This window comes from Dermacentor silvarum, chromosome 7, assembly GCF_013339745.2.
Source record: "Dermacentor silvarum isolate Dsil-2018 chromosome 7, BIME_Dsil_1.4, whole genome shotgun sequence".
In the NCBI taxonomy this organism is placed as follows: domain Eukaryota; kingdom Metazoa; phylum Arthropoda; class Arachnida; order Ixodida; family Ixodidae; genus Dermacentor; species Dermacentor silvarum.
The window spans coordinates 132,505,389-132,519,123 of NC_051160.1; the positions used below are offsets into that span (position 1 = coordinate 132,505,389).

Sequence of the window (13,735 nt, forward strand, 5' to 3'; positions counted from 1 at the left end):
GAAGAGACAATAAACCGCATGTAAAACTTCTATGTCGAATGTACAGTGCTAGGCTTTAGGTATTTTCACGCCATGAGTAGTGTTCTTCGCATTTTTCAAATTCAGTTCGTCAGAATATCCTCCCACGGGTGTCAGAGAACTGGGGAAAATAAACGCAGTAAATACGTCTGAAAGAATTGCATCAGTAAGGGCGGGAGGTTTGTTATGAAAGAAAATAACAGGCCGTCGAGCTTAAATGAGCAACCATTCAAATTACTGCAGTAAAGTGGATGCCTCATTTAGATGCTGTTAGCGCATAGAGCGAAGCAATGCACGCAACTAAACAAACGAGAACTGAAGACAAAATGAAGTGCGCCATGATAAACTATCCGCGACATATCCAGCGTACTTTCAAAGTGAAGTGGCACTTGTGGTGTGTGCAAACTGTACACGCAATTTATGAAGTGCTCTTAAATGTCTTATGCCAACCTTATTTGCACCTATGGTTGACAAAGGGCTTAAGATTACACTTAAAGAGCTATTTTTCATTTTTCCTTTCGGTCCCTTCTATTTTGTTCCGTTTACAAGAATGGAAAATAGGTTCATTGATCAACTGACATGGAGGGCTAACGTAGAGTGAGCACTCAAAATTTGTAAGCACACAAGGAAGCGGGACTAGTTGGATAGAAGCATTAAGCAGGATTTACCTAGCGCTAAGTACGGACATTAAAGAGAAGACCAGGAGAAGTTCAGCGTTTGTCGAACATGTATGTTGCTCTGCCACGCCCGAATTTAGCTCCTGTAAGTCTTATTTCACAAAGATTGGAAACATATGTGCACTACCCATTCTCACTGCGTCATTGTTAGGCGTAACAACTTCGTGTGCACCGTCGAGCATTACTTTCAATGGCCACTACTTATTAGGCTGCTGAGAGATAATGAGAGCTGAAGACGAGTGATCTGGCAGTTTCCACAAAGCATGACTTATTTTAAAAAGCCACTTTCACCCACAGGGAAGAACAAGAAATTCATTTGTATATTAGTGCTGAAAATGTGTATTTACACAAATGTTTTAGCGAAAACATTCTATACACACGCGTACTTTTCGTTTCAGTGTGGTAAACTTTTCTGCTCTGTATTATATGGATATATCGCGTTACATAATAATCACAGCGTGTTTATATTCTTTCCAGCTCACGCTTACTTCTTCTCTTCTTGGATAACATGGCGGGTGAGTTGGAGCTCGAAGTTATTCAAGTATTTTCTCTTTTTTTTCTTTTTCTTAGCACAATGCTGTAAGAGCTGGATGGAGTCCTGCTTTAGCGAGAGCATGCAAAGACTATCCTTGTTCGCCTTCCGAGCTATTAAATCAGGGTTATGGTGCGTCCGCTCCGTAGAAGTAAATTCGCAATTATTCTGCAAAACTTATTGCAGTAGTTTAATCAATGTTGGATTGTTAGGAACGATAACAAAGAGTTCACACATTGGGGAGTGCTTAGTTCACTCAATTTGAAGTATATAGATCAAGTTCGGTTTATCTGCAGAAGCTTGGTGTCAAGGGAATAATAAAGTAGCCACAAGAATATTAAAGGCATATCTGGAAATATTTGGATGCTAGTCTACAACATCGTGTTATCCTGTGAAACTAAGGAGAATATCCCGTACGTGCTAACATATTCGTCCTTGAAACTGCACCTGGCTGTGTCAAGTAGTAAATCAATAAGCGATTCTAAATATAAATGCAAAAAAACTTGTTCTTTTTCCAGTTTTTGCGCATTTACAAGACAGCTTAGCAAGCCAGATCATATAGAATGACAGCAAACAAAGCCTGGCGTGTGCTTCATAAGTTATGTGGTCAAGTACAGCGCGTTCTTTCCTTCTGCTGGCTTATAAGAAGACTTGGAATGGTCATATGCACCGTCCTACCACATCAAGTCTAATCATGCATTCTCAAGTACCTATGCTAGCGTTTTCTTTCTCTTACTGCACGCGATACCGAAACGTGTTACGAAGGTTATACATCAGGAAAAGTGTAAATTGCATAGAAGTATATACGTTTTCTTTCAGTTCACGGCTACTCAAATTGGCTCGATTCGTGGGCCTTAGGTTCTAGGTTGACGATACAATAAGTGGGCCATACTGCACAAGAAAGTACTTATGATTAGGATTGCTCATCAGGTCAGATGCCAGCAACCCGTAATAACAAACATAGGCAGCCGGCGATCGTCTAACTGGGCTTACAATGTTTTTGAAATCATTCTCTGGAGGCAGAACAGGCAGACGACACCCTATGCTACTCTGTAGGTCAAAAAGTGAACGTGGCAGGCCCTGAACGAAAATATAGAGTACAATATTTTACAATAAATTCCACTACAAATGCACCTATAGCTTAAATAAATGCTGTAGAGCGAACCTATACAGCGTGCGCGTTTCGTAAAATATAATCTAGTGAAGACGTTGCTATCCTCTCAAAAGGCATCCCCTTATCTAGCCTTTTAAGAATTTGCGATTGACTGTAAGAAAGATTTACTCGATATTTACGGCGCAACGCTCTTTGATCCACTTCTAAACTCCAGTAGACAGTCTGGCTTAAAATACCCGAGAGTTAATCCACGCAGACCTTTGAAGTAGTGAAGTCTCTGCCGCATGATCAACGTACGGTGTTTCTCCACAATATATAAGTTTAGACTTGCCGTCCTACCTTGACAAACGCGCGCCTGATCATTCTTACACGCATTTATGCCCCGCCACATGCGCACTGGCACATTCATCTTCCTGCATTACAGCCACAGAATTACTCCTATACTCAATTCAACCCTTCCGATTACCGATGCATTCCCACCGATAACTCACTCTCCCTCACTCACCTGAGTATGTTTAATCTGTCACAGGAGGACAACTACCTGATGAGCATCCTCATCCCAATCGGGTGTGGGGTGGCTGCAGCTGTGCTCATCCTGTGCTCCTTGGCCTGCATCGGCTGCTGCCGCCGACGGTGTCGATCACGCAACCGCCGCAAGCTGCACCGCAAGATCGACCCGGTAACGTCATTCACTTCCTAACCTGGTTGTTGTGGTCTCTTCTTGATGATTAAGACTGAAGATATGAATCAAGGAGCCTCCGTGACAGCACAGATAAGTGTACGAGCAAATGTGAGTTCAAATAGTCTGAAAGGTCGGAGTGAACTGCTATAGGAATACAAAATAATAAATGATACCGTCACACCAACAATCGTGAGCGGGCCTTTTTTAAGCTCTCTGCTTTTTAATCGCCTAAGAGGACACCGGTTTAAAATACTGGCGATCTTGGCAAATGTGATCTTTAGAAAACAAATGTGCGTTTACTTATGATGCCAGGTGTACCAAAAAGTGACGCAAAAGCGAAGCGATGATTGTGGCTCCATGTTTCAATTACAGTCGTAACTCTCCGAGGCGTCCCAGATTCTGTAAAAGAATGCAGATCTTAGCTTTGTCTTCTAAGATGAAAATTATATCAGTAACATTTAAAATCGTACGAAAACACAGAATCCCCAGCTTAATACAGATGTTATTTGGCGTCAGGGTTGAAACGCGACAGTCAGAAAGGTAGATTTTTTTCATGCGCTGTTAAGCAATAATTCCCGAGTAGGGCGAGTGATGCCAGCTAAGAAATAATATTTTCAAGCAGTATAATTTAGCACTTCTATTCACGCACTCCTCAAACTAAAATATTTAATTGAATGAAAAAAAAAGATTCCTCGTCTTCTGTTACGCGATCGTGATATCGCTTGCCTGTATTTAAGTGTATCTAGGGTATTTGCGTTGTCTAAGAATTTTATAGTAATAAATTTTGCCACTTGCGAAAAATCATAGCGCATGTTTCGTAATATGTCTGTGTAAGATCGAACACACATTTCTTCTTGGCTAGTGATAGTATGTTCAATCGTCAACGCCAATGCCATTTTTTCTTTCCCTCGGCAACCTGCAGTACGCATTTCTTGCAATCGTTCTATGACTGCAACATTGGCTTACTTCGCACAAATCAGGAAAACTTTATTTCTACGAATTAGATCCGGTTAAATGTTTACTTGCACTTTCGACGTCCTTTTTTAGAAGCGAAATAGAAGTAATTTAAGTTTTCCACGCTATTTATGCGCGCGTACAACCCCGTTGTCATGACTGACATGGCACTGTTGTGATTGCGCTCTGAATAGGCATAAAATACAAAATAAACATTTATACATTGGGTCATTTCCTTATTTTCTGTTGCCAAAATCTAAGAAAAAGAAAGGTAATATATTTCGGCAACGTAAGCAACGCTTGTAAACAAAAGAAAAATGATTCCACTATCCCAACTGGGTAGTACACGTCACTACGCCAGTGGCATTACTGAAATCTAAAACTCATCTTTAGTCTTTGCTGTCACTCAAGCACACTAATCTCTGCCATACGCATCGCACCTGTGGCTTAGTTGACAGTTGACAACAGTGTGAACCTCACATCGGCGCCAATACAATCCTATTGCAGTGATGTCGGTCTATCGGTGCCGAGAAGTCAAGGTAGAATTTGCAAGTCCCATGGTCGCCTCGCTTACTGAGAAGAAAAAAAAAGGTGTGACGCTATATCCGGTCCGGTGAAAGTCATTTCAGCGCAGCTTAATGCATTATTTTCCTAGAATTAAATTCCCCCTCCCCCACTGCGATTTGCATTTTCTATGGTGGCTTGCAGAAACATTCCATTACTTTCCGCTGTAGAGGTATACTTTGCGCTAACCTTATTCCGTCCATGGTACTGCAAGTAGTCGACCCCCCATACCACTATCATCAGTAAAAATGTTTTCTTTCGCGGATACACTGAATGAAATTATTATAGCTTATATTACTCTAACCGTACCATCCTGACACGTGTTGCGAAGGTACATTATTTGCTATCTATGTGTGATCCATGCGTAACCACCACTATCTTTTCTTTTTTCTTTCGCAGAAAACTTTCCGGAAGATGAAGGCTGCAGACAGAATCAAGCTGCTGGCTGCAAGTTCGGACGAGGAATTCTGACCCGAAACCTGAGGCTTCACCTGACGGGGAAATTTAACTCCTGCCAAGCCAGGGTGTGCAATGGAGTCTTCAGCATGCCACTTGACCTCTTGAGGCTGCACTGTTAGTTGTGGCCATCTACATGCTATGAACACTGTGCAATACTTGGCGGAGTTTCCAATGTTGCAGTACTACTATGGCATGGGCTTACTGGTGTTACCGCTTTGACGACTATCCCCTTGAGTGGTCTCACATCTTTTTCACATCATTTTCAAAGGAAACATTCTGAACAGTATTCTACAGCCACCACCATGGTGACGTGTAGGACGTATCAAGGGCTGGTTAAAAAACGTCAGCAGGGTTCCGCCAAGAAAGTACTTATTTTGATTATATTGTGCTGCCAAATTCCTGTGGCTATCTTGTTTGTGACTTTTCAGCTCAGGACTGTGCTCTGAGATTGTTTTCAAAATCATTAGAGGAATTTACCAATGTTGATTCATCTCCCCAAACTCTGAGTTATGATTCAGGTTAAAAAAGACTCTGAATACGTGAATTCGTTAAGAGGTGGCAGGTTTGTATTCCAGATTGACGAATGACATAGATTTTTCGCACTGTTATTTTACAGCGTCCACAACGTTTGTCTTAAAGTTATTGGGTGAAATTTTTATGCGAGCCGACTCTTTGATTACCCACATGAAATTACGATATATCTGGCAACTAACATTGGCACGATGCTTTAACTCTGGTGATTGTTATTTATTCTGCAAATAATGGCCTGCCGCATGCAGTAATTCACTGCAAACCTGAAACGGCGCCATTTGAAACAACCGATATTTCGAACAATGCGTTAAAAATAATAAGATCCGTCTAACATGTTTCAAATGTGCTCATGGCGCCGCAAGAGTGCCAGTCTTGAAGCTAGGAATCAGCACGAAAAAAAACTGTAGACACTTTGCGTAAATATGTGGCTGAAATTAGTGGCAACAGCAAGTTCAAGTACCCCTTCAACACCGTGTCTCAGACGTATAACATTTTGCTGCTTAATCGCCACTTCTGGTGCATGTTAGAGGCAATTGCTCTCTACCAGGACGCAGATGCCACGCACCCCTATAGAACATGTTCGCGTGCTCAGTTCCTATGCTGTGTTACCGTCCACCATGCACTCGAGAATTAAGACCGTTGCCTCAAAAATTTGCGTGCGTAGCTGCGTGTCTTTTCACGGAATTTTTTGCTTGACTAGACACTACACAGGAGGCTTCAGACGCCACGACACAAACCAGTACAAACATTCTATAAACGTACTCTCGCATGCTAGATTTTAATAATCACCCATCATAGAGGTGCATATGACGCACAAGACGCTGCAGACGACCACTTCAGACAACAGCTTGAAGGTGCAGTGCAAACATTCAATATAACCTGCTAACTCAAGTAAAACATTTGCTTTGAAAGTGATTTACGTTCATAGGTTCAACTTGCTCCGCCACCGCTAAAAGTAGAACTTTTGGCGCTTGGATGTCTACATGACTAAAATTCGTCTCCTTGCGCCCATACGAGTAACCGCGTTTTGTAAATAACCGAGTTGGGAGCACCTATGTCAAGTGGAGTAGATATAATGAAAAACCTATGAAAATAATTAGTCACGAACAAGCTGTCCTAATCTTACACCAAATTTATATTGTTCTTGTTTCGACATTGCACTACGTTAATTGCGCTGCACATTCAGTTTGTGTTGGCCAGCACAAGCGTCCTAGCTTATGTAGTGCACTATTTCTGCATGGCAGAGTATCTCCCTGAAAGGAGCAGGAGGAAACATTTAAAAGAACTGCAACCCGGAAAGCGAATGTGTCTGTGTAAGCACAGTTGCATAAAACCATCGCTTATCGATTTCATTCATTACTCGCCACCCTGGGGCTAATAAGTCTAATTGCTCTTAAGGGAGTGCACAGCAGTTTCAAAATGCTTGTAAATAGCTAGCGTACACATATTTGATACCTTGGGATATAACGTATTAACAAAAGTCTGAAGTTGATCCGCAGGAAGAATTTATGTACAGGTTCCGATGGTGCGCAGTTATTTCTTTTTCTCGAGATTTCAGGCTTTTGTTTCCTTTTTGTATAAACTGCATGACGCACGGCGTGGTGTTTTCTAAACGCCAGTGCTCTGTTATTACTACAGTGGCGTCACTAACAGTATCATATTTTGTTTACATTTTCACCTAAATGTGGAGTGTCAGAAGCTGAGATTAAGATTTGTTCTACATGCTGTTGATTGCATGCTGCAAGCTGGTGACATAGCTTAAAGAGCACCAGTGTACTTCCTCATTTCGGTGGTGTGACTGTGTGTATTCAGAACTTTTTTGTCACTGTTGCTTTTTCACTAGACCTTCTTTTTCCATTTTTTCATCATTTAATTTCTGCAGTTATTTCTTTGAAATTAACAAAACCACCATTTTTTGCGCAGCTTGTTTTCTTCAATAGTGTTTTCTTGATGATTGTACTCGTTTTGCTGCCTGTAGTGAGTGTGAAACTATTTTCCTAATTCTGTCTTGCTTTAATGGATAATATGTTTTAGCCCACGCCATTCCTGCTTTGTATATTTTCTTTCCAAGTGAAAGGATAGCGACCCTTCCCCACAGTGATGTACGATATTTCAAAATTTGACTAGACACCTCTTCTAGTTTTTGAGGTGGCAAATGCGGATGAGAATTTCTAGTCATAACCTTTTCCTGCACTCAGCATACTGAGGAACTCCTTCACCTGACACTTTCGTCACACGTTTCACCACTGTCTTCTTTTTAGTTTCAGCGCTTGTAGACTTCATTGAGAGAGTGCACGCTTATACGTTTTTGTGTGTAAATAGTGTGGACTAAAGGGTCGATCTGAGAGCGTGGGCTGATGACGGTGTACACAACTATCTCGTGTACATGCGACTATTGAAAAAGAAACGAAAGAATAAAGTGTCCGGATAATAAAATCAGCATTCCTTTGACTATATGTTTTGACAATAACTATACCGTGGCGCATATTAGTATCGTGAATCTTCTGTTAGTAGAATCCTGCATTGTATTGGAATGGTAGTTTCAGTGTGTATGCAAGCTCACAACAGTCAACGTTTTAGCGACGTCAGTGAAATGACATTAATCAAATCCAACATTTGGGCTTTAAAGGCTCGTAGGATCTCACAGTTGTACCTTGAACAGGAACAGGTACAAAGATGGTGGTTGCAGTTTGTGGCTCACGTGAGGGCCCTCCTATTAGAGGTGGTCCCATCGTCTTTGGTGACTTTAGTACACTGAATGTTTTATTGCATTCATTTGACGTGCACTTAACAGTAATAAACTATACAGAAGCCTAGAAATTTCTTTGTAGCACCACATCCTATATTGTACATTCAGCGTATATCACAGTCTCGTAGATAGTAGAAAGAGAACTAGCGTGCTAGGCACCTATAACGCAGACGTTCGTTGTGACCACAGTCCTCCAGTGTATTTTCATGTGAGGGTATGTGATATCCACTCTCTCAAGCGTGGTACACAGCACTTGCCTCTCTCTGCTGTGACTCCTGCTCTAGTGCAAAGCAGAGCTCATACTCTTGAAAGGCACTTACGCTAGAATTGTTCTAGAGAGAAAATTCTAGCTCAATGCTGTAAATGTGCGTATCATAGGTGAAGGCGGCTGGGCCAATGGGAAAGATTCACCAGCGAACGAAAAGCATTGTGAATTCAGCCCCCAAAGCACAGTTACTTGAGAGGGCCCTGGACGGGGCAGAGCTCATACAGAAGGCGTCAGACGTATACTGTACAAAGATTTAGTCCGCGTACGCCAGGCATTCAACCAGGGATGCCAGACACCCCGAGCGCGAACCGCCGCAGATGGAAAGCATGTTCATTACGACATGAACATAACAATGATGATACGGCGTCCATGTCGCTGCGACTACAGCTTTGCCACTGGTGTAGAGATTGCAAGTAAGCCGGTCATCTATACCAGCTCGATTAGAAGGTGGCCTGGCAGACGTGACACAAAGCCACTGAAGATACAGCACGGCTTCTTCAAACCGAGGTTGTCCATGCTAGGTGAAAATCAGGGATCCGTTATTGTACGGAAGATGCGCTTTTATTACCTTCCGCCACAACGCCTGCTTTGCGCATGCGCGGCAGTTGCGTAGGTGACGGGACAGTGTCGCCTCCGCCGCCTGCCACCGAACTCGACCACCGGAGAGTATACGGGCACAGGCGTTTGATTAAAACGCATGGTCGAGTGCGACTGCAAGCGGCTGCGCGGCATTAACGAGACACCAAGAGTATTTATTTTCTCTCTCTACTTCACTTATATAGGGCGCTTATGCTCACTCTTTGTTGTGGTATCGTGGAAGACCGTTGAATTAGTACCCAGCTATTGGTGCTTGGTGCACTTCATCTCTTATAACACTCGCAATGAAGCTCACCGTGGCCTGTGGGGTGCCGTAAACCTTCAGTATCTCTTCGCGCACAACGGTGCGGATGAGGTCTCGAAGGTTGTCATTGTGGCTTCCGATGGCCGTCGACATATCCGTAGTCGCGTTCACTGGCCGCTCATAAAAGTTAGAGCGCTGCTGAAGCATCTTCTGCATACTGACAGCCTCGGATAGAAATTCGGCGACAGTCTTCGGAGGATTGCGCACCAGACCAGCGAAGAGCTGCTCCTTTACCCCTCGCATCAGGTGACGCAACTTCTTTTCCTCGGTCATTCCAGGGTCTGCTCGTCTGAAGAGGCGCGTCATATCTTCGAAGAACGCGGTAATGCTTTCGTTGGGAAGCTGGACCCGGACCTGAATTGCTCGTTCGGCTCGTTCGCGGCGATCAGGACTGGCGTAGGTACCCAGTAGATGACGGCGGAACTCGCGGTTTTGAAACCATGAACGCGTGCCGTCCTCCAAGCAAAAGTAGACATTCCTACGTTTAGTCGCGTCGTTCCATTCATTGTATTCGGCGACGCGCTCGAAGTCGGTCATCCAGTCTTTGACGTCTTCGAAGACGTCGCCATGGAACGACTTTGGCACCAGTGGATTCTGAAGTGTATACCGATTCGTCATTGCACGTTCCATACCGGTTGGGGTAGTCTGAAGCGCTGCATTGTATTCAGGAGGTAGTCCCCGGATCCTGCGGCTGGTTCGATGGACGGGAGTATGGACTAACACAGGGCTGGTGCTTCGGCATGCCCCCAGGAGGAGTCTGCGGCATGAGTGATAAGTACCCAGCACCCCCACCACTTTGCCAAGCGCCTTCAGAAAGGGGCTGACGACGTTTATTGAGAACAGCTGGGCTCTGGAGAAAACGGCGGCGAGAGCGAACTACCGAGCGGGGCGGTTAGCCCGCGCACTTCTTTCTTCTTGCGCCTCTGCGCTTGCCCTATTCCCACTACTACCGGTGACAATATATATTGCTACGCAAAAGCTACGGAAGGACAGAAGAGGAGAACGAAGTGCGCTTGTCGTTCTTCGGGGGCGCCGTTTTTTTACGCAGCACCGTCCACCAAAACTGTTACGATATATATATATATATATATAGAAGTTCAGGCGCACGTAGAAAAACATAAACATTTTAATTTCGACGGTTCGGCCGGGGTCCGGCCTTCATCAAGAGTGCGATGCAAGCCCACAGTGCTCCATGAATACATTTTCGCTGTAACCAAAAAACAAAGAAAAAGTACCTGGTCTATGACCACAGGGACGTGTACGTTTCGTGAAGTCATGCATCCCAACACGTACATTGACTCACGTCAAACTCAATGGAAATAGGAGGGAGAGAGAGACATCAACGTGACTACAAACTTGCGCGTGCATAGAGTGTCGGGAACAAAGAAGGAGCGTCGGTACCTGATTTATGAGCACAAGCACGTGTACATTTACTGACGTCATGCATACCAACACGTACATTGACTCGTGTCAAACTTCACGGAAATCGGAGAAAGAGACAGACATCACCATGACTGAAAACTCCGGGCGCATATACAGAGGCGCCATAATGTGACTCCAAACCTGAGCGTGCATACAATGACGTAAAAAAATTATTGACAGCTAATTAAGGGAGGAACGACGCAGCCAATTTCAAAGGTATGCGGTACAAAGGGTACAAAGAGAGGACATCAACGTGCCTGCAAACTTGCGCGTGTACACAGTGTCGGGAAAAAAGACGGAGAGTCGGTACCTGATTTATGACCACAAGCACGTGTACATTTAGTGCCACCATACCACGATTTGGCGATGGAAGTCATTTTGTCAATTGCCACACCGTGCGTCAGCAAATCCAATGGATTCCCCGATACGGGACAAGTGTGTACCGGAATGGTTCTGTTCTGCACTTAATTGCCGTAATCCGATTTGCGATTAAGTGCTTGTACGTATATTTCAAGGAATATCCTTGTATTCACAATAATACAATCAGAGTAGTCCGCAAGGTACTCAAGATTAACGTTAGAAAGTCTATAGTTCACGTAGGTCAGTGGTCTCGCGCCAACCAATGCAACTAAAGGATCCAAACGTGGTAGCGTCGTTCTCCTGAATAGAAGGCACACGTTACTTGACAAACAGCAACATCAGTCTTTCAGCCACGTCCATCACGTTGTAAATTGCGGCTCCGTAAGCAGCTGGTCTTGCTGTCGTAGACAACGTAGACACTCGTTGGGCACATGTTGGACAACTTTTCTCGTCGAAATAACGAGAAACAGCTACTTCCTGAAGTTGTGGAGACTGTCGGACCCAGCTTAGACACAATTGGCGAAGGTCTTGAAGTAATGTCTCATCCCAGCTTATTTCTCGTCTCCACAGTTTTGGGAATCAGAACCGTACGACAATCGTGTACAGGAGGAGGAGGAATAACTTTATTGAAATAATTAAGGTCGGGGTGAAAGGTTATGAGCTCGATGGGTGGGGCCCCAAGTCCAGGTACAACACAACGAGTTCGAGTGGATTGAATATTCTCAACGCCACCTTAAGATAAACGTTTAGTGACTAGATTGGCTTACATTAAGTCTAGTAGACTGTCCACAGGAAAACTGAATTGGTCCGTTGCCGGATGCCAAGCTGCGCCAAGAACTTTCACGAAATGCCCATGTACTACCATTTCTTATTGGCAGACTCTTTCTGCTGTTCCAAAGCACACATCAGGTTGGGGGAAGTCGCGGTTCATTTTTGGAGCATCATTCCAGCTGTCTTTATAATTTCTTGCGTTTTGTGACAAGCTTTCTCGGCCTCTTCTTCTGTGTCAGCGCTCGTAACCAGGTCATTTGCGTAAAGTGACTCAACTGGTGTGTTCGGTGTTTGTGCCATGACATTTGGTGCTCCCTTCACATAGTCGCTGTGAGCAGGAATGCGCTGCAAATAGCTCAAAAAGGGACACACGTCATCATCCATTCTTTAAGTTGACTGTCCGTTACGTTTCCTCCGGCAAACTACAAGAAGCGAACAGCGTCCCCATCTTGCTCCCGTATAGATATCTGCAAGAACCCATTTCCTATATCACTGTGGCTAAAGGTACGTCAGACGTACCCGAATCCCTGAAGCCAAAGTTACATCGGACAGACGCCGAACCGACTTTCTTGTGCCTGCGGCGCTTGTGCTGAGTAAGCCATGTCGGATTATACCTTTCTCGCGCCTTACGACGCCCTTACCTAACTAATCTGATTTTCTCGGGGGAGTAGTAGGGGCCGTAGTAGATACCGGGCTTACTCTCTTGGAGCAGTATCTTTGCTGGTGCCAGGCTTTTCGCATGCTTCTCTCCGTGACCTTTCAACAGCAATTTTTTACCAGTCCCCTTTGAGTTAAATAAACGCCCTTCTCCAAGAACACGTGCCAAACTGGGTAGGCAGGAGCAGCGGAGAAAACTAAACGGAAGCAAAGCTATGTCTGACGTACATTTAGCTTCTGAGATTCGAGTACGTCCGACGTAACTGTCGAAACTTTCTTTCTATATTGGCAATTGCCACAATGGAGTGTGTCCTAAAGCGCAGGAATATTTTCCCAGGGTACTTGCATTAATTATTTCCCTTGTTAAGAAACTGTTAAGAAACTGTTAAAGGAACTTGTTAAGAAACCTGCATCCCTTGGCAGAAACTACGAAAACACCGGAATTTTCGTGGCCGATGCTGGTTCTCCGATGACGTCTTTATGTGGCATGTATTATTGCTTGCTTTGATACGGAGGGAGGTCATCGACAATTTCGGCGTGTCCAGCTCGCAGGCAATCCCGTATGGTACCGTCGTATATCTGCATTATCCCTTTCTGTCTCGCTAGGTGATAAAGTAGTTTTTGATTCCTCGTGACAGCAAATTGTCTGTTGTCATACAGCTGGAAGCCAACCCTCCAAGGCAACGCCACTTCACATATTCCACTTGCGATGTTGCTCTGATAATGTAACTTCGCTTACTTCATTCGTTCTACCACCGTATCTGATATACCAAGGTACTCAAGTTTCTAGAAGCAGCGTAGGAACTCTTTCGAATCGACTGCCTCGGATTTCAGGACGCAAACCATCGTCGGCGTTGTTACTTTATGTCATGTCAAACAGGCCGATCGTCCATGCAACGTCAAATTCAGTTTAGAATTAATCGTGAAACCTCGCCTATCAATACTCTACACATTTGGTCAGTGCCCATAAGTAGGCACATAGCCGCTGCGCGTGGTGACGTGTGCTTGTACCAGTCCATTGGTTAAGTCTCTTCCCGCCTTCTTGAATGACGCAACAAATTTCACTTTTATTTTAG

At 44.2% G+C, this 13,735-nt stretch overlaps 1 protein-coding gene across 2 annotated transcripts in view; it reads left to right on the forward strand.

The window, feature by feature from the left end:
* Positions 1–7,982, forward strand: part of LOC119458452 (uncharacterized) — a 32,359-nt gene extending 24,377 nt beyond the window's left edge. For both annotated transcript variants that reach the window (XM_037720292.2, XM_049671219.1), the window contains exons 4-6: positions 1,173–1,210; positions 2,871–3,020; positions 4,941–7,982. In XM_037720292.2, coding sequence (XP_037576220.1) covers positions 1,173–1,210; positions 2,871–3,020; positions 4,941–5,012 — 260 coding nt within the window. In that variant the 3' untranslated portion in view covers positions 5,013–7,982. The remainder of the gene's footprint in view (positions 1–1,172; positions 1,211–2,870; positions 3,021–4,940) is intronic.
* The last annotated feature ends 5,753 nt before the right edge of the window (positions 7,983–13,735 follow it).